This window comes from Rana temporaria, chromosome 1, assembly GCF_905171775.1.
Source record: "Rana temporaria chromosome 1, aRanTem1.1, whole genome shotgun sequence".
NCBI classification, from domain to species: domain Eukaryota; kingdom Metazoa; phylum Chordata; class Amphibia; order Anura; family Ranidae; genus Rana; species Rana temporaria.
The window spans coordinates 475,546,932-475,566,697 of NC_053489.1; the positions used below are offsets into that span (position 1 = coordinate 475,546,932).

The window sequence follows — 19,766 nt, forward strand, 5'->3', positions numbered from 1 at the left end:
TAAAGATTCTAACTACCAGTAAGAATAAGTCCTTACATTTAAAGAGCACCTGTCATTTTTAGATCCATCATGGCAGTGCCTGTTAACGGGCATCCTCTCACCACCTTGTGTCACTGCCGCCCGCATCACCAGCCGTCCCAATAAAGTGAAAAGGACTGTTGGTAAGTTAACAGCGAGGCAGGAGGAGACGCTGCAGGACAGAGGACAGGACAGCTGCTCCTTAATTAGTATTTAAATCAATCATTACTAGTGAATGAAATAATGATTTAAATCGACTTGCCACCCTGCCTGCAATTACAAGGTTCCAAGTGGTGTTCACTACCGCTTTAAGTTGCTTGAATCAAAAACTTTTTTTTTAGTCCTCCTTAAGCCACATGCACACTCTTTTAGAAGCCTTCCTCCTCTTGGCAGCAGTGCTTAAGCCAAAAAAAACACAACGCTTGTAAAAGTTTAATGCCTTAAGCAGGGTCCTATGTTTGGGCGTTGGCGAATTTCACTGGCCAGAATAAAATTACCGTTAACATGTGTCAAGCATTTTTTTTTTGCCCCAAACCCTGCTGCTCCTGTACGTACTGGCATTTTTTTTCCTGCCTCTAAATGCTGCTATGAATGGACACTTTAGAGGGAGGAAACAAAAAAAAAAAAAAGGAAGAAAACCACACACAAACAAACGCCAGATGCCCATAGAAGCAGCTGTAAAAATAACCCCCCCCCCCCCCCCAAAAAAAAAATTATGTATCAGTTCACCCTATAAAAACTATTACTGATTTTGGTCCACTAAATTTGATGTAATAAAATCTGGTATCCAGTCAACTACTGTTATGCTACAGTTCCTCTCAGTAAAAAGGTATGCTACCAGTAAAACTGGTACATTTAAAAATAAAAACACCAAATACACAATAGAAGTCTTTATTCGGAAGTGAACAATGCAAGTCATGTTACTTTGCCTTCTGGCTCTGTGCTTGGGCCTTCAATACTTTCACCACGATCTTCTGTTCTTCAATGAGGAATGCCCGCTTGATTCTGTAAAATAAAAATATAATTTTAAGCCAAATGCTAGAATCTAAACCTTAAGCCACTTCCATACCGGGCCAATTCTGGCATTCCTCTCCTACATATTTTTTTTGCTCTAAAATTACTTATTACCCCCAAACATTTTTTTTAGCAGAGACCCTAGGTAATAAAATGGTGGTTGATGCAATTTATGTTTTGAAAAAATAGGCTTACCAGCAAAAAAAAAAAAGTAAAATATATACAACCACTTTAAAAAGTGTTACTAAAACCAGGACCCTACAATCACTATGTCTGGTCTCCCACATTACACAGAAATGCAATTATTTTATTAAATATAAACTGCTAAATACCCTTTCTTAGCAGTTAGAGCAGTCTTGTGACTTCCATCAGTGTTCGGCTGAGCACTGGTTAAAGCTTATACGAGAAGCTTTCATTTTCCTCCGATTGCCTATAAGCCTGCATGAACTGTCCCTCAGTCTGGACAGTGCTGACTGGCCCTGTGCCAATCACATGCAACAAGGGATTAAAAGTGGCCAGGATTTTGTGGCTTGCTCACCACCTGCTTTAACACCTTGTACCCTGCAGAAGCATGCAGTTGCAGGGCACTTGCAGAGTAGCCCCATTTACTTGAAAGGGTCATGACTGGCAGGCAGTAGCACTCACCAAAAGCAACAGGGGATTACATTTCTTGTTGTACCACATGTACACAATTTGGCTTCTGCATCAGCGGCTACAGGGGGTAGGCATTGGAAGCAGTAAAAGCGACAGAACCGCAGTGTTTTACAATTCCAACTTAACGTTTGATTAAGCCCCAAGGGTGCCCGCTGCTGAATACAATTAAAGGTTCATTCACAAGTTCAACAGGCATTGCTGCTTCTCTAAAAAGTGGTCAGTGTGCGACAGGTAGTGAGGAGGTGATATGTTGCCTCCTCACCACCTGATTTAAACCCATGATTTCATGCGATTGCAACATGGTAGTACAGCAACTAGAGGTTTAAATCAGGTGTGAGGCGGCAACACTGCCCAGTGATTTTTAACTTCTCCCGTGTTGTTCAGGCAGATCTCCACCTCTTTATGATTGCCTATCCTTGCTTTAAAGGATAAGTTCACTTTCAAGAACATGTTCCACCTGTTTTTAGGGTGAAACAGGTAACATTAACCCAGTCAGGGATCAGAGCACCTGGTGTGACAGCAGTACAGGGAGAAGATCCCCATACCAGCCCTGCTAACATAGCCGCGTCATTCATTCACAGATTTCTGTGAATGAATAAAATTCAAGTACTGACATCCTTTGCAGCTGTCTGGTTGTAATTCTCAATGAACTACCACAGAGCCGGTAGTTTTAGGCTCCTAAATAAAATAGTAAATGCACATTTTACAATGCAGGCAAATTGTGCATGTACATTCTTTTTTTTTTGGAGCCCTAAAGGGGTTGTTAAGGTAAAAAAAAAAATGTTTCCCTAAATAGCTTATTTTATCTTAGTGCCGTCCTCCACTTATCTCATCCTTCGATTTTGCTTTTAAATGTCCCGATTTCTTCTGAGAAACCCTCACTTCCTGTTCTTCTGTCTGTAACTACACACAGTAATGTGAGGCTTTCTCCCTGGTGTGAAGCCTCTTGAGGGGGCGAGCAGGACGCCCACCAACACACAGCTCCTTTATCTGTAAATTAGAGAGTGTCCCGACTTGCCTGCTCGCCCCCTCAAGAGGCTTTCTCCACACCAGGGAGAAAGCCTTGCATTACTGTGTGTAGTTACAGACAGAAGAACAGGAAGTGAGGATTTCTCAGAAGAAATAAGGACATTTAAAAGCAAAATCAAAAGAATGAGGCAAGTGAAGGAGAATGGCACCAAGGTAAAGGAAGCCATTTAGGGAGAAAAAAAAAATATATAAAAATATGTACCTTTACAACCCCTTTAAGCCTCGTACACACGGCACGATTGTTGGCCAACAGAGAATCTGATTTGTCAAAAGGGCGTGTGCCAGGATCTCATCTACCAACGTTACACAATTGTCAAGCCACGAGGAATTTCAGCTCTTGAGCCCCTTCTGCCAATTTTGTGTTTGGTGAGCATTGATTCTGAGCATGCATGTTAGTACTTTCGACTTGTATGACAGATTTATGTACGGACGAAAATCAGAAGTGGAGATGCTTTACGTTGAAAATTTACTAGCCTGTCACCAGCATGTGGTAGTTCATGGAGAACTACAAGCTTTTGTAAAATGTTATGCCCTGAATATGGGTTTAAACATGTTACAAAAGGTGAACTTATCCTTTAATGCCCAAGCTCTCTTCCCTCACTGGCTCAGACAGCAGTGGGAGCCATTGGCTGCCGTCATCAATCACAGCCAGTGAGGTGGGTGCAGGGCTGAGCCATGCTCTGTGGGTCGATGGATCGGGGCTGCTCTGTGCAAAACCACTGCACAGAGCAGACAACTAAACTAAAAAAAAAAAAAAAAAAGCGTTTACAATCCTTTTAAAGGTTACTAAAGCTGTAGAGAATTTTTTATAGCCAAAATAATGCTTCAATGGATTCTCCATACTGAGTCAAGCTGCACGGGTTGTCAGATCTGTTGAAGCCATATAAAAGACAGACAGAAGTGCTGTTTGATACAAGCCTGGAATCACACATGCGAATTGGATGCAGGCGTCTCCCCGCATTCAATTCACATGACAAGACAAGCATGACCGGCTCTTAATGGAGTCGGTTCTCGCATTTCCAGGGTACTTGTGGTACGGATTGAAAAAAGGTCTGACCTACACGTAAACTGGTGAACAGACACAAACCCATGGCTGCAAATGTGTGAACCTAGCCTAAAGGAAACGATCAAGTGATTACTACCTACCAGCGGCCATTAAAAACTGAAATCACCTTTGCACACAGTTGGCCTTTAGGGCCAGCTCACACAATAGAAACAGTCCGATGCGTTCCAGGAGCTTTCAATGATGCAGTCCAGTGCATTTTGCTTGCTCTGTCTTAACTTTAAGGACATGTCCGTTTCAGTACAGGAAAAATGCAGCATGTTATACTTTTTTCTCATGAGGTGGAAAGGAATGGAACTGCAAGCACTGATGTGAGCTATGCCATTGAAAACAATATAACCTACTACTTTCCTTTCATTTTTGATGCAGAAAAAGAAAAACGCATTGGACTTTGTGGTGTGAACGGGCCCTTAATTACTTGCCGATCAGCCGCCGTCATTCTACGGCGGCAGGTCGGCTCTCCTGGGCGAGAGCACGTCATAATACGTCGGCTCTTAGAGCGGCCACTAGGGGCGCGTGCGCGCCCCAAACTCCCGTGCGTGTGCCCTGCGGGCACGATCGCCGCCGGGCACACGCGATCGCTCGTTACAGAGCGGGGAACGGGAGCTGTGTGTGTAAACACACAGCTCTGTCCTGTCAGCGGGGGGAAATGCTGATCTTCTGTTCATACAATGTATGAACAGAGGATCAGTGTTTCCCCTAGTGAGGCCACCCCCCCCCCCACAGTAAGAACACACCCAGGCATACTTAACCCCTTCCCCGCCACCTAGTGTTAACCCCTTCACTGCCAGTGGCATTTTTATAGTAATCCAATGCATTTTTATAGCACTGATCGCTATAAAAATGCCACTGGTCCCAAAAATGTGTCAAAAGTGTCCGCCATAATGTCGCAGTACCGAAATCAAAAAAAAAAAAAAAAAAAAAATCGCTGATCGCCGCCATTACTAGTAAAAAAAAAAAATAATAAAAATGACATAAAAATACCCCCTCTTTTGTAAACGCTATAACTTTTGCGCAAACCAATCAATAAACGCTTATTGCAATTTTTTTTCCCGAAAAATACGTAGAAGAATACGTATCGGCCTAAACCGAGGAAAAAAATGTTTTTTTTTATATATTTTTGGGGGATATTTATTACAGCATAAAGTAAAAAATATTCATTTTTTTTCAAAATTGTCGCTCTATTTTTGTTTATAGCGTAAAAAATAAAAACCGCAGAGGTGATCAAATACCACCAAAAGAAAGCTCTATTTGTGGGAAAAAAAGGACGCCAATTTTGTTTGGGAGCCACGTCGCACGACCGCGCAATTGTCAGTTAAAGCGACGCAGTCCCGAATTGCAAAAAGTGCTCTGGTCTTTGACCAGCAATATGGTCCAGGGGGTAAGTGGTTAAAGTATTTGTGAAAACATTTTATTGAAAGGGTATTATAATACAGCAAATAGCATCACATTGGTCTAAACATCACATTTTCCTAATATTTTTTCTTCCACTTTTTTTTTTAACAGTCACAACCACACAGCCTTAACCCTTCCTTCATCATACCAGAGAGCATGTCTGTTTAGCCACACATACATATACACACACACACACACACACACACACACACACACACACACACACACACACACACACGTATTTCCCCCTCTGTGGCTTACATCACACACACAGCAGGGAAGTAACTTCCGAGTCTGTTTCATGTTCCAGAACCAGCAGCAGTTGACAGCGAGACTCCAGCTGGGAGCGGCTGTAAATCAACAGCTGGATTGGGGGCATGGACAAGAGACCATGGGAGATACAAGCACTTCACACTTTGGCAGAGTCCAGGAACTCAAAATTTTCAGAATTTGCTTTAAAAAGATATATACATAAAACTATGTTCAACCTTAATATCTGGGGTAACAAACAAGTCAACTGTGCATGCTGAAACACAAAAGATCTTTATATTACAGTGCGAGAGCTCCACATACTGAATCTATTAATGCTGATAAAAAAAAAAAAAGTCTTGCCATTTCCAACAGAGCTACCAAAACATTTATAAGACTCATTTTAACCTATGTAGCCCAAACTGAGTTGATCTACTTCTCTGCAACAACTTCAATTTTACCCCTTTTAGCTACAGTGATACTTTGAGAAAAGCCACCCTATGATCAGAACAGCAGTTTGTACAGTATTTTAGTCAACATGTTCCCATTGCACACGTTGCTCAAACTTTCAGCAGGTTCATAGATCACCAAGGACAAGAATACAAGTTGCCAGCATAAATGACCCATAATCAATAGATCAAACATTCCTTAAAGCAATCGCAGCAGTGCAATGTTTTCAGACCATGCAGGATCTCTTCGTCAAAAATGTGATGACTTGACATCAGATGCACGATGGGGTCCCTACGTGGCCATGAAACATTGTACTGACAGTTTGATGTAACTGCTTTAATAAAAGTTTGGACAATTATGGCTGCATGGTGTGCCTGCAACCTTCTTTTCCATGTGTAGCATTTCAGGCAAAATAAAATAAATAAAAAAAATGTACACAGTACCATTCATAATCGTATAAAATGTCTACCAGGATGTGTATTTATGTGGAACTTGCACACTACTGTACTAAGTTTTTAAAGCGGATCTCCGCCGGAAAAATTATTAAAAGCCAGCAGCTACAAATACTGCAGCTGCTGACTTTTATTATTAGGACACTTACGTGTCCTGGAGTCCAGCGCTGTCGGCAACAGAGGACGAGCGATCGCTCGTCACTCTGCTGCCCCCCCCCCCCGCCATCCTCGGTGAGGGAACCAGGAAGTGAAGCGCTCAGGCTTCACTGCCTGGTTCCCTACGGCGCATGCGCAAGTCACGTGAACCGCGCTCACTGGTCCCCGCTGTGTTTTGGGAGCCGTGTGTTTCCCAGAACACAACAGGGGGAGGGGGGGGGGTTTGCGGGACGGAGACGGAATCTGACGTCCTGCCCGCAAACTGTGTGGCCAGAAGTGGGTGCAAATACCTGTCTTTAGACAGGTATCTGCACCCCCCTCCCCCTGAAAGATGTCAAATGTGACACCGGAGAAGGGGGAGGGTTCCGATGAGCAGAAGTTCCACTTTAAGGTGGAGCTCCGCTTTAATGCATTTGCAGCATAACATGAAAAATCCACCCCCCCCCCCAACCAGCACATGTAGTACTAACAGAAGTGTACAGAAATTCACTATAAACCAACTTAAAATGTTTGTAAATTCATTCATGCTTTTTAAAATTATTCTGGGATATTTTAATGCTCCCAGTTAAACAATTTTAACCACTTCACCTGTGTGGGCATCAAATGATGTCCTGGGTGTGATGTGGTTATACTGGGATGATGCCTGCAGGCAAAATCCCAGTAACAAAATTAACAGCAACTGATGCCCTGTAAAGCAGAACTGTTCAGCCACTCAATCACTTCTGTGGGCGAGGAAAGGGGTCAGTCACTCCCCCGTATTACACATAGTATCAGATGTTCTGCCCTTTCTGTGACCCAAGGAACTGGAGGTTTATAATAGATACCTTCATAAAAAGGGACCAGTTACAGTCCATGCTATAAGGCAGTGGTCTCCAATCTGTGGCCCGGGGGCCAGATGTGGCCCTTTTGCTTGATGTAATCCGGCCCTTGGGATGCTTTTTTATTCATTGGCACCAATGATGGGGCAGAATTCCTCCCTATGACACCAATGATGGCGTCCAATGACACCAATGATGGGGAATTTTGTACTCCTGATGGCCACAGTCCGGCCCCCTTAAAGTCGAGGACAGTAATCTGGCCCTTTGTTTAGAAAGTTTGGAGACCCATGCAATAGCAAAAAAGTTGACAAAAAAAAAAAAGTCAAACAAAAATTAAAGTGCCCCCATCCCTATGAGCGAATGTGTACACGTGTCCAAGGCCGGCACGCTTATGCGTGATCGTACCACACATGAGGTATATGGTCACACAGAGGGAGAACAATTTTAGCTCCAGACCTCTAGTAAAACTATGTAAAGATGTTTAAAGCGTTGTGTATGGAGATTTTTAAGTATGACACGTTTTTATTTACTTGGCATATCATTTGTATTTTACCAAAAAATGGGGTTTTATAAAGTTTGTGTGCAATACAATTCACAAAAGTGTATACCCCCCCCCCCCCCAAATAAACTGCATTTGAAAAAAAAAACGATGCACAAATACCATGCAACACCCACCATTTTATTTTCTAGGACCTCTACAAAAAAAAAACATTTGTTGGTTCCAAATAATTTTCTAGTGAAAAATTGTTGTTTATTCTTACATATACGTGAGAAGTGTCAGCTTTGTCCTTGTGTTAAAGTGATTAAACGCACATTAGCCAGATTTTAATTGGTTTTACTCCCAGAGCACCAAATATATACTGCAATCCAAGCTTACCTGTCACGAACACATTTAGCACACATGGATCCACCATAAGCTCTGCTGACGTGCTTTTTTGTTTTGGAAAGCCTCATAAGCACCTTAGGTCTGACTGCTCGGATCTGTAGAAACATTAGAATAGTTAAAGGGTCACTAAAGGAAAACAATTTTTGTGCTGAAATGACTGTTTACAGGGTATAGAGACATAAAAGTTAACCGATTCCTTTTAAAAATAGATTAAATTCAATCATATAATGTGCCTGCAGTTTCACTTTCGGTTTTGAACTGGTTTCATGTTCCTATGAACTAGAGAGACACACAGAACAAAAACAAACAAATCCAGGGCAGTGTTTTGAAAATGAATCTGATTGGTTCTGTTAAGTTTTAGACACACAGTAATGACAGCTTAGACCACAGTGAAAAGCTCCCATTACCATGGTTATAAGGAACCAGACAAGCAGGAAGTGTGGAGATCACAGCAGAATTACAGCAACTTCAAAGCAAAAACGGACAATGAGGACATGAAACCAGTACTGCAGTAAGGTAAAGGCTAAAAAAAAAAAAGCTAAAAAAAAAAAAAAAAATTTACTTTAGTGATCCTTTAACACATAAAATCCTGACAGTGAGTAGTACTCAATACTATCCAAATTTTAAAATAAATACTTAAAGGAGTTGTAAAGTAAAATGTTTTCACCTGTGAAAGGTGAAAAAAAAAACATTGATGCTGCCCCCCCCCCCCCGTTATACTTACCTGACCCCCTCGAAAGTCCCGCGCGGTCCTGAGATCCTCTTCGGCGCTCAGCCTGGCCGCTGATTGGCTAGAGCGGATGGAATGAGAGCAGCGCAGCCATTGGCTGGCGCTGCTGTCAATCACATCCAGTGACGTGGCCCGCCGACTATGGCCGCTCGCTGTATCACGGGAGCGCGCCTGCAATTACTCACCACAGTGCAAGCTCTCGCATGACTGTATGGTGTACTTGCGAGGAGGACCAGAGACAGCCGCCGAGGGACCCCAGAAGACGTGGATCAGGGCCACTCTGTGCAAAACGAACTACACAGTGGAGGCAAGTATAACATGTTTGTTATTTTAAAGGAAACATTTTTTTTCCCTTTAATAACCCTTTAAATAAGCTTTAATCCAAACTGTGTAAACATTTTGTATTGCCATTACATGTTAATGCATTTTCTGCAACAAGCAATGGGTATGGACACGAGAAAATCAGATTCTAAAAGGCTGTGCTGGTAGAAAAATACATTGTTGAGAAATGCATATAAACTCAAGTATAGTCAATGAAATATGCAACCTTCTCTTCAAAACTGTTATTTATCAGACTAAGCAGCTATACCAACTAAGCTTATTGCACCTCCATGACTATAGAATAAGCCAATGTGAAAGCAGAGCACACTTACACCACGGAGTCTTCCTGGGCAGATACCGCATGCCGATTTAGGGGCTTTGCCAACCTTCTTGGTGTACAAATAAACAATTCTGTTTCCTGGTGTTCGGGACCTATAAAATAAAGAGCCATTTAATGAGAGCCCCACATCAGATATGAAAACATCCAATGACAAAATGTTACTATTATACTTACAGCCGGGTCTTGTTTGAGGCTGTATTGTAGGACAGCCTACGACGGTAGGTCAGGCGTTGAACCATTTCTGATATCTAAACAGTAAAAAAGGAAAAACACCTCAGGCTTAGAAACACAGCCCTTCTGATCGAATCACTTCACATCAATGAGAAAAGGATGCCAGCTCCTCATTTGCCAATAAGAAGCAACTGAACAATAAATGCAGTCGATTACATAGGATTCAAGACATCCAGCACAAACAAAACCGACACTGTCCCCATTGGCTGAGTTTACTAGACAGAACCATGCTAAGGTTTTTAAATGAACTTTACGATTGTAGGTAGGGGTGCAACGGATCGTCATTGATCCGTGATCCGCACGGATCAACCTATTCGGATCGGTACACATGTGATCCGTATGATCCGTACATTGCGAGCTCCCTCAGCCTCCTCTCACTGCAGTACACTGACTGACAAGAAAGGAGGAGGCGCTAGCACTCGGCCAATCAGGATGCAGAACAGAAGCGACGACCCAGAGTTGCCCTGCCTCCAAACCACTCATCGGGCGCGTTACAAGCAGGCAGCGTGTGTTAGTGTTTTGGCCGGAGCCATGTGTGAAGGGAGAAGGAGCGCTGCGGAGCCCGGGGGGGAGGAGGAGGGGGAGGCCGAGTGTTTGTTATTGTATTCCTGGACGGGGGGACGGGGGAGGATGCTCTTCGGCATCACCAGCACTGGACGAGGACGAGAGCAGAACACATACGGTAGTTAATACATTGCGAGTATATGACACATTCCTCCCCTCCACACTGTGTCCCCTGTCATCACACACACACACACACACACTATGGGGACACCATCATACCCCACAATAATCACTGACAGGTGAAGCCCTGCTGTGTGTGTTCGATCATATATTTTGTTATAGTTATTTTCAACACAAAACTGAGCTTATGTGCATAAATACAGTGTTTAAAAAACCAACAGACTGTTTAGTTTTAAAAGCAGCAGCAAACCTCACATGCTTAATAATGTGACAGAACACCTCTGATTTCACATTTAGTTAAATGTGAAATCAGAGGTGTTCTGTCACATTAGCAAGCATGTGAGGTCAGCAGGTTTGCTGCTGCTTTTAAAATGTAACATGTAAACAGTCCGTCGGATTTCCAAACACTGTATTTAAGCATATAAACTCCATTTTGTGTTGAAAATAACTATGAAATATAAAACTCTGGTGGGTGTAACAAGATTTTTTTATTTTTTTTGCTGATCCGAAAATGATCCGATCCGTGACTCCTGATCCGAGGATCGATCCGATCCGTGAGTTTTTTGATCCGTTGCACCCCTAATTGTAGGTAGCAGTAACCCTCAAAACTTATACCGGACCTAAAACTGGAGTGCGCAAAACCTGGTCCAGCTCTGCATAGAAACAAGTCAGCTTCCGGGTTTTATTAAAGCTTAAAGTGGTTGTAAACTCTGTACTACCACTTTTACCTGTAGGCAAGCCTATAATAAGGATTGCCTGTAGGTACCGTGAATATCTCACACTTGCACCGTTTAGCAGATATTCACTGTATCCGCATATGCCAACGTCATCGGCACATGCGTACTGAAGAAACGGCTCGCTTGTGCAGTTTCTTCAGTAGTTGTGCCGTAATCAGAAGTGACATGGCAGGAGCCTCCAGAAGACATGTCGCTGGTCACAGCAGTGTACGGGGACCACTGAAACAGCTTTGATCTAAGGCAAGTATTTCATGAGCTAGCATGCGATGCATACTAGCTCCTTATGTCTGTCTTGCAGGTTGTTTTTTCCTGAGAGTTTACAACCACTTTAACTGAACAAGCTGAAGTTAGAAGCTGATTGGCCATCATGCACAGCTGCACCAGTTTTAGTAAATCTCCCTCGTCATTAGATCAACAGGCAATCTTATGTATGGTTTTGTTTTACATCTTTATTACCTCACAGGTGATCGGTGTGGCAGTGGGGGCAGTTAAAGTGCTACTAAACCTAGTAAGGCTGGGTTCACACTACGGTTTTCCCGTCCGTCAGCCGCATACGATTTCAGTATTGAAAACGTACGGGCCCGGACGGGAAAACGTATAGATAGAGAATGCATTGCAAATCGTATGCACTCAGATGCATCCGGGTGCGTACGATTTGCTGGCAAAACGTTTTTTAAACGTCCGCAAAACCGTGTTCAACCACGGTTTTGCGGTCGTTTTTAAAACAGTATGGCAAACGCATACGTTTTCCTTTAACATTAATGTCAATGGAAAACGCACATGTGTGCGGTTACATACGTTCCCGTCCGTTTCAGCCGCATGCGGTTTTTCATATAAATCGTATGCGGCTGACGGACGGGAAAACCGTAGTGTGAACCCAGCCTAATATGAAAATAGTTCATCCACCCCCCACAGTGCCCATGGCTTATAATCCTTTTTACATTAATATACTGTCCTTTCTGCCTTTTTGGATAAAACAGCCTTTTTACACAATGCAGAGTATTAACCCCGTAATTTCCACAGTGAGTATAACAAGCATGCTATGCTGCACATACAGACTGATTTTACTGTTGTAGGTTTAGTAACACTTTAAAAGCACCGATCTCCCTATATAGCTTTTCCGACAGCCGCTTCTCCTCCTCTCCCTCGGCTATCAGGTGCTTTATTAAAATTTATACAGGGAGATTGGTGCTTTTAACTGCCCCCCACTGCTGCACTGATTACCCCTGACTTGTGTCTTGCTCTATTTCCAGCTCCCTGTGTCCTCTTCCGGCCCACACCCTGTCAGGGTGGAGAGCAGAAGATCACTGTCTCTGTCCATTCATAACAAACATCGTAACCCGTGTTTACGATGCTTCAGTTTATGAATGGAGAGGAGCCCGTCTCCTCCATGCGTTTTCAGTGCAGCTGAGGCCCAAAGAGAAAGGAACTAGGGAATCTGTGTCCTTAGTTCCTTTCCCTGTCTCAAAGGGGAGAGGTCAGGGGTCTATTTAGGAGTGGTGGTAGGCAGCACAGTGGTGTAGCACTTTCACCTAGCAGCAAAAAGGGTTGCTGGTTCGAATCCCGACCACGACACCATCTGCCTGGAGTTTGCATGTTCTCCCTGTGCCTGCGTGGGTTTCCTCCGGGTACTCCGGTTTCCTCCCACATTCCAAAGACATGCTGGTAGGTAAATTGGCTGTGTGTGTGCGCGCGCGCGCATATATTATATATCTGTGTGTATGACTGTGTGCCCCAAGTGTGTCGAAATCCTACGGGGTAAGACGACCGCACCAGCCAAGCAGACACTGGCTGGAAAAAGCGCCTAGAGGTGATTCAGTTTGCATGTGTAGCGCTATACAAGTCATTCATTCAGTGGTGAAGAGCACTATATATCACCTGTGTGCTGGTCTTCAGCCAGCACAGGATGATCTCAATTCTGTGCACATGCAGGAGCAAGTAATCCCAGCAGACAGGGATTGGGCAAGCACTTTTAGCTGGGCTGCGAGCAGGTAGGTGGATCTCATTGGAGAAGAGATGTTGCAACAGCCCTCTGATTCCTACTGTATTTGTAACTTTACTGTCTGCCCTCATGTTGTGAAACACTACATAAACTGTTGGTGCTATAGAAATCACATGTAATAAAAAGAATGCCTGTTCTGCGATAATAGCCTGCTTGCGATGTCACAATCAGACTTCTAGTGGTTCTAAAGCCTAAACAGCTTTTACCTTAGAGAAGTAGAGCCAAAGCCTGTTTGGATGTACTGCTGTGGATCACAGAAGTGCAGTTTGTTCTGCACCCCTGTGACCCGTTTTCAGCAGGCATAAATCCACTGTCTGCTGATGTCAGAGCAGGTCCAGGGCTTAGGCAAGATCGTGACACTAGAGTCCACCCACATGCCTGGACTGGCACCCAGCTCAGCCCCTTAGCAAGCCAGCCGCTCCCACCCCAGTGAGCTCTCAGCTCATCGAGCGGTGGAAACCAAACTATCTGTGGCATCAGAGTCGGTGGGTGCAAGATGCATTATCGGACTGATGCTGCATCCAAGTATAAATCTGCAAAAACACCAAACTTTTCTAAATGCATTCCCTGCATTAGCCCTTATTCACAATGAATGTGGCTTTGAAAGTGCGCGATTTCAAAGCCACGTCCGTGCAACTTTGAAGAAATCTGTACTACTCCATGCATAGATATCTATGCAAGTTGCACCTGAAATCACCAAAAGTACTGCAAGTACTACTTTTTCTAATCGATGCGGCACCGCAAAGTCGGCATCTCACCAATTTGAACAGTGCCACTGCAGACTATTGACCTGTCAAATCGTATGACAAGTCGCTCCAATATGAACGAGGGCTTAGAGGGTTTTTTGCAGGCCCCATTCTATTTACCTGACCCACAATCTTCCTCCAGCCGGGAACGAGCACACCAGCTGTTGTCTCATGTGCCGATTGGATAGATTGATAGCGGCGCCATTGGCTCCTGCCAACCAAATACAATGACGCAGCGCCGAGTCCTGCATTCTGCATGAATGGAAACAGGAGTGCGCCCGCACAGGTGTCCACCAAGAAGAGCGCTTCAACGTAGACACTCGATGCGGTGAAGAACCATCTGAGGGACCCCAGAAGAGAAGGACTGGGCCACTTGTTTAATTAGAATCCCCCACTCACTTAGGCTGCATTCACACATGAGCGTTTTGTCGTCTGAAGCGTGACGCCCCAAAACGCTAGAGGGGAAAAAAATACATTATTCTCTATGGAGATGGTTCACATCTCCACTACAAAACGCCTGACGCCGAACCACAAACAAGTTCTGGACCCTTTTTTGTCGCTCGAATTTGGGCGTTTTACATTGGTGACCCTAGACCTGTAAAAAATCGCGGCAAAAAAACGCTGCGTTTTGTCGCGGTAAAAACCGCTGCGTTTTGTCACGGCAAATCGCCGCAAACCGCTACGCTCAGGTGTGAATGCAGCCTAAGGCCCCTTTCACACTGCAAAGTTTTTCAGGCGGTTTAGCGCCCAAATACCACCTGAAAAACTCCTGCCCTGCAGTCTCAATGTGAAAGCACACGTTTTTTTCACTGAGGCGAGGCGATGCGCTGGCGGGACCACCCCAAAAGTCCTGCCAGCAGCATCTCTGGAGCGGTGAAAGCAATGGGAAACCGCAGTAATACCGCCGGCAATGCGCCTCTGCAGAGGTGCATTGCGGGCAGTATTAACCCTTTTCAGCCATTAGCAGGGGTTAATACCGCACCACTAGCAGCCAAATACCACCGCAATTCAGAAGGTATAGCGCCACTAAAAATAGCAGCGCTATATACCACCACCACACCAGTGTGAAAAGGACCTTACTGGAGCCCCAGACTTTGCTGAGGCTCCTGCTACAGTCAGCTAAGCCAACTAAGGAGAGATGGAGGCCATAGGTGTGCTACTATAGGAAGTGGCTTCCTATAAAGAGAGGAAGCCAGGAGTGCTGGCAGGGGACCATTGGGACTGCTCTATTGCACAAAGCATGACATATTATATATAGATATAGATACACACACGAATCCAGTCTGAGGGGTGCCTTCAGTGAGGTGTACACATCACATCTCCCTGTGCTCTGGGTAGATTTCCTGCCTGCCCCAATATACAGCATTGCCCACACACTCCTCACGGTCCCTACACTCTACTCTAGTCCCAGCACAACACTGAATAAAGCCGCCCGAACCCCGCCAAGCTGCCTTTCCCGGCACCGCTATCTCCCTCACCTCCCTCCCGCCTCGGCTGACAATACAAGTACCAGAAGAACCAAGGCTGTCCTCCTCACTACCACAGCGGCTACTCGGAACTCTGCCGTCAGCACACAACAAGGATTAACACGGATTGATATAGCAAAGCCCGGCCTGTGTAATGTAAAGAAGCGGCCATACCTGGTACCGCCGTCACCGGAAGAGGAAAGAGAGAGGGCGGAACTGAGCCAAGCGGAAGAAATTACTGTCAGCCCGCCCACTTAGGTTGCTTCCGGTGCAGTGTCACATTCCGCTCCCTATCCGCCGAGGACAGACAGTCAGCTTTCTCAACTGTATAGACTAGTCAAGGCTTATCTTATATTGTTTCTCCCCGCGCCATACCTTTCGCGTTATCCCTGCAAAGCCTATGCAATCTCCGTGGCAGCGAAATTAATAAGTGGGCACATTTCCCTTAACAAACATGGCGGCGCTGTGTAATCATGCGTCCTCCGTTATCACGTTTTCTCTGCTCTTGGGGGGATATCGCCATAGTTCACAAATGTCCCTGATTTTGAGGGACTGTCCCCGATTTGGAACAAAGTCCCTTTTCCTCCTCATTTTTTGGCCTCATTCTGGTCTGATTTATATAGCTGTATATAAAATGCACTATTTATCTTTTAAAAGGTGTTTCTCAGTGCTAAGAATAAGCTCAAGTATGTTCCATAGCTCCCATCAGTCCCTGATTCCGAGGGACTGTCCCTGATTTCAAAGAACAGTCCCTGATTTGGAACAAAGTCCCTCTGTCCCTCTTTCCTCCTCATTTGTTCCTCATTTTGGTCTGACCCATACAGTTGTATATAAAATTCACTTTTTATCTATCAAAAAGTGTTTCCAAGTGCTAAACCTTTCATCTGATTTCTAAATGGTTGAATTTGTAAATTTCAAAAGCCAGTATAATGGAATAGTAGTGGTAAACAAAAGCACTTTTAGGTTTAACGAATCATTTTGTGTATAATTCTCCTTTAACGGGGGCGTGAAAGGGGGCATGTCCTATGCCTACATACTTTTGATAATAGGTGTCCATACCTCCCAACATTTTGAGATGGGAATGAGGAACACCTACCAGCAAATGGATGTAGGTATAGGACACACCCCCTTAAAGGAGAATTAACCAAATAAAAAAAGGTTAATTAAGTCCACAAGGGCTTCTTTTACCACTACTATTCCTTTATTTTGGCACTTGACATTTACAAATGCAGCAATTTAGAAATCAGATGAAAGGTTTAGCACTGGGAAACATTTTTTGAAGGATAAAAAGTGTCCTTTATATACAAATATATGGATCAGACACAAATGAGGGGGACAGAGGGACATTGCCCCAAATCAGGGACAGTCCCTCAAAATCAGGGACAGTTGGGGGCTATAGGTGTCCCTCGTTCTCATCTCGGAAAGTTGGGAGGTATGCATGTTCGCAAGTCCATGTGCCTGTGCCCACCAGAAAGCTGATGTCCGTAGCACTAATTACAGGCAGTGAGAATATTCCCGATCTGTTCAGCCACGGATTGGGAAATGTCTCACTGCCTGTGATTAGTGCGGCGGAGTGTCAGCTTTTTGGCGGGCACTGGCACTGGGGTTGCCACATCATGCCTTTAATCCAGGACAGACATTAATTACACAGGTTCTGTGTCTGATCAAAGCGGGGGTTCACCCTAAAAACGATTTTCTAACATTACATCCAGCTCACTCTCTACATTGACAGTATGCCGTTAGTTTTTTTTTTGCTGTACATACCTCGTACAGCTATTTTCTTCCCCGGCTTCCGGGTAGGGCCTCCCGCGGGAGTGGGCGTTCCTATCCAGCAGGTGATTGACATGATGACAAAAACGACCTCCACCCTTCGCATAAGGAGCGTCACGGGTTGCCGAAAGAAGCCGAACGTCGGTGCGCAGGCGCCGTATAGCGCGGACTCGCTGTTCGGCTTCTTTCGGCAACCCGTGACGCTCCTTATGCGACGGGTGGAGGTCGTTTTTGTCATCACGTCAATCACCTGCTGGATAGGAACGCCCACTCCCGCGGGAGGCCCTACCCGGAAGCCGGGGAAGAAAATAGCTGTACGAGGTATGTACAGCAAAAAAAAAAAACTAACGGCATACTGTCAATGTAGAGAGTGAGCTGGATGTAATGTTAGAAAATCGTTTTTAGGGTGAACCCCCGCTTTAAGGTGGTAATTAAACTCAGTTAGTGCCTTATCTGCATTAAATCAGCCTCAGAACCTGTATAATTAATGTGTCCTGGATTAAAGTGTTTGTAAACCCTTTACAACCACTTTTTGCTACAGGTAAGCCTATAATAAGGCTTACCTGTGGCTACCCAGGATATCTCCTAAACCTGCACAGTTTAGGAGATAGCTCCTGTCCCCTGCATGTGCCGATGTCGTTGGCACATGCACACTGAAGCGTGCCGTTGCTTCAGTAAGTGTGCCGTTACCAGCTGCTCCCGCACGCAAGCCGAGTGACGTCATCGCGGCTCCGGCCAATCACAGTGCCGGAGCCCGCGATACCCATAAGTAACTCTGGTAGAGATGTCGCCAACCGGAGGGGGGTACGAGAGGCGGGGCTTCGATGTAAGGTAGGTAATTCCTAATGAGCTAGTATGCGTTTTTCAGGCACTTTTGTGCTAAAGATAGCGCCTGAAAAGCTCCAAAACTTTTTCCCATTCATTTCAATTGATGCAGGCACGTGCGCTGAAAAAAAGTCCTGAAAGCAGCATTTTTGGGGCATGTTTAGAGCAAATAAAAAACGCCCTTGTCCGTTGAAATGAATGGGAAGCGCTTTAAAAGTGCCTGAAAAGCGCCGCAAAATGGTTCTTCTTTTTAAGGACACGTGACCTTAAAAAAACGTATACGCCGCAAAAACGCCCAAAATTTTATGGGCAGTTTTCGAGCACCTCAGTGTGAAAGGGGTCTCTGCATGTTCAATACATTTCTCTTGTGTTCATGGACGGACACAGCAGCTTAATCTTGACAATGGGGTATTAGCCTTCTATCAGGAGAGGACTAATTAATGTGTTAATACAACTTTAAACTGTACAGTACAGCCCAGGAGGCAGTCCCTCTAGGTACAACCCCTCTCCCTGCACACAGCAGCTCAGTTCTTTTCTGCCTAGCATAGGAGAAGGACCTGGCTCCATGTGGGCGCTTTGGTCTTGGAGTTTTTTTATATATTTTTTTCTTTACCTTGATCCTGAGATCTGCTATCAACTGCCGACTGGGCGACAGGCTGGATGTCCTAGATCCATGGAGTTACCCCAGTTTCAGCCAACAAGCGTGTGCAGGCCTTTAGCAATAGCTACGTGCTGGGTCGTCCACGACATGCCCGTTTGCTCCAGGGGTGGCCGATGAGCTACGCGCTTCGGGGCACACATATGACCGGCCTAATTACTGTCTCTGTCACAGTGTGTCGGGCCGACAGCTACCTTTGTACTGCTCGAGTGGTGGATCTGTTTGGGATGCTACCAGCAAGCCTCGCAGGACTGGTAAGTACCATTCCCCCTGCCTCGGCGGGTTGGAACAGCTGGACATTCCGAAGTGTTTGCTACTTACTGACTTGATACCTGGTTCGGCCGCCTTTTTCTCTACAGGGTGGCCACTCTGCGGCCATTTTCTTGTAGTTTGCGCACCCTGTGTTGTTCTTTTCAGTGCAGCCATTTTCTTGTGTGTTCTTGGCCTCTTGCGGTGTTTTTTAGGTATCTGGACGGCGCGAGCAGCAGGCTTTTACTCTGCTGGACACAGTGACACGCGCAGTGGCATACGGAGAGCTCCTCTGTTAGGACAGGGCAGATGGCAGCGGTGCAGTTTCCTACTGGGGTGGTGAGTCCTCTGGGGGAGCCTGCAGGAGAAGATGGCCAGAGGCTGCGGACATGGTGGAGGTGGAGATGTCAGAGCCTGCGGACATGGTGCGCGTGGAGATGTCAGAGGCTGCAGACAGGGTGCAGGAGAAGAAAGTCAGAGGCCACGGACATGGTGCAGGAGGCGATGTCAGAGGCTTTGGACATGGTGCAGGTGGAGATGTCAGAGGCTGTAGACATTGTGCAGAGCAATAACAGGAGGTTGTCAGAGGATGCAGAGGGGTCTTACCTGGCCATTATGAGAGGCGCGTGCCACCGCCGAGACCTCGCAGAGGTGACACTGCTGCTTCACATTTAAAAATGGCACTGCCTGTTCCTGTGCATGCCCTGACCGCTGCACCTGGTAAAAGACTCTGGGCTATGGGCCCCAGATTCGAGGCTATAGCCCCAGAAGCCACCAACCAAGTGACGCCACTGCCTAGGCTATAAGAAGATTGCCAAGACCC

The 19,766-nt window shown here is 45.3% G+C and overlaps 1 protein-coding gene across 1 annotated transcript; it reads right to left on the reverse strand.

Moving 5' to 3' along the window:
* Window positions 1-893: 893 nt before the first annotated feature.
* Window positions 894-15,693, reverse strand: RPL34 (ribosomal protein L34). Its single transcript, XM_040329472.1, has 5 exons — window positions 15,616-15,693; window positions 9,750-9,823; window positions 9,568-9,667; window positions 8,176-8,279; window positions 894-1,023 (listed from the first exon to the last, which is right to left on the reverse strand). The coding sequence occupies exons 2-5, from the start codon at window positions 9,812-9,814 to the stop codon at window positions 939-941; spliced, it is 354 nt and encodes a 117-aa protein (XP_040185406.1). The 5' UTR covers window positions 9,815-9,823; window positions 15,616-15,693; the 3' UTR covers window positions 894-938.
* Window positions 15,694-19,766: the final 4,073 nt, after the last annotated feature.

Excerpts from the sequence above, each read along its gene's own strand:
- RPL34 (XM_040329472.1), bottom strand. The coding sequence starts at position 9,814 with ATGGTTCAACGCCTGACCTACCGTCGTAGGCTGTCCTACAATACAGCC. Across the intron at positions 8,280-9,567 it reads GCCCAGGAAGACTCCGTGGT|ATCCGAGCAGTCAGACCTAA; the intron begins GTAAGTGTGCTC and ends ATGTTTCTACAG. Across the intron at positions 1,024-8,175 it reads GCTAAATGTGTTCGTGACAG|AATCAAGCGGGCATTCCTCA; the intron begins GTAAGCTTGGAT and ends TTTATTTTACAG.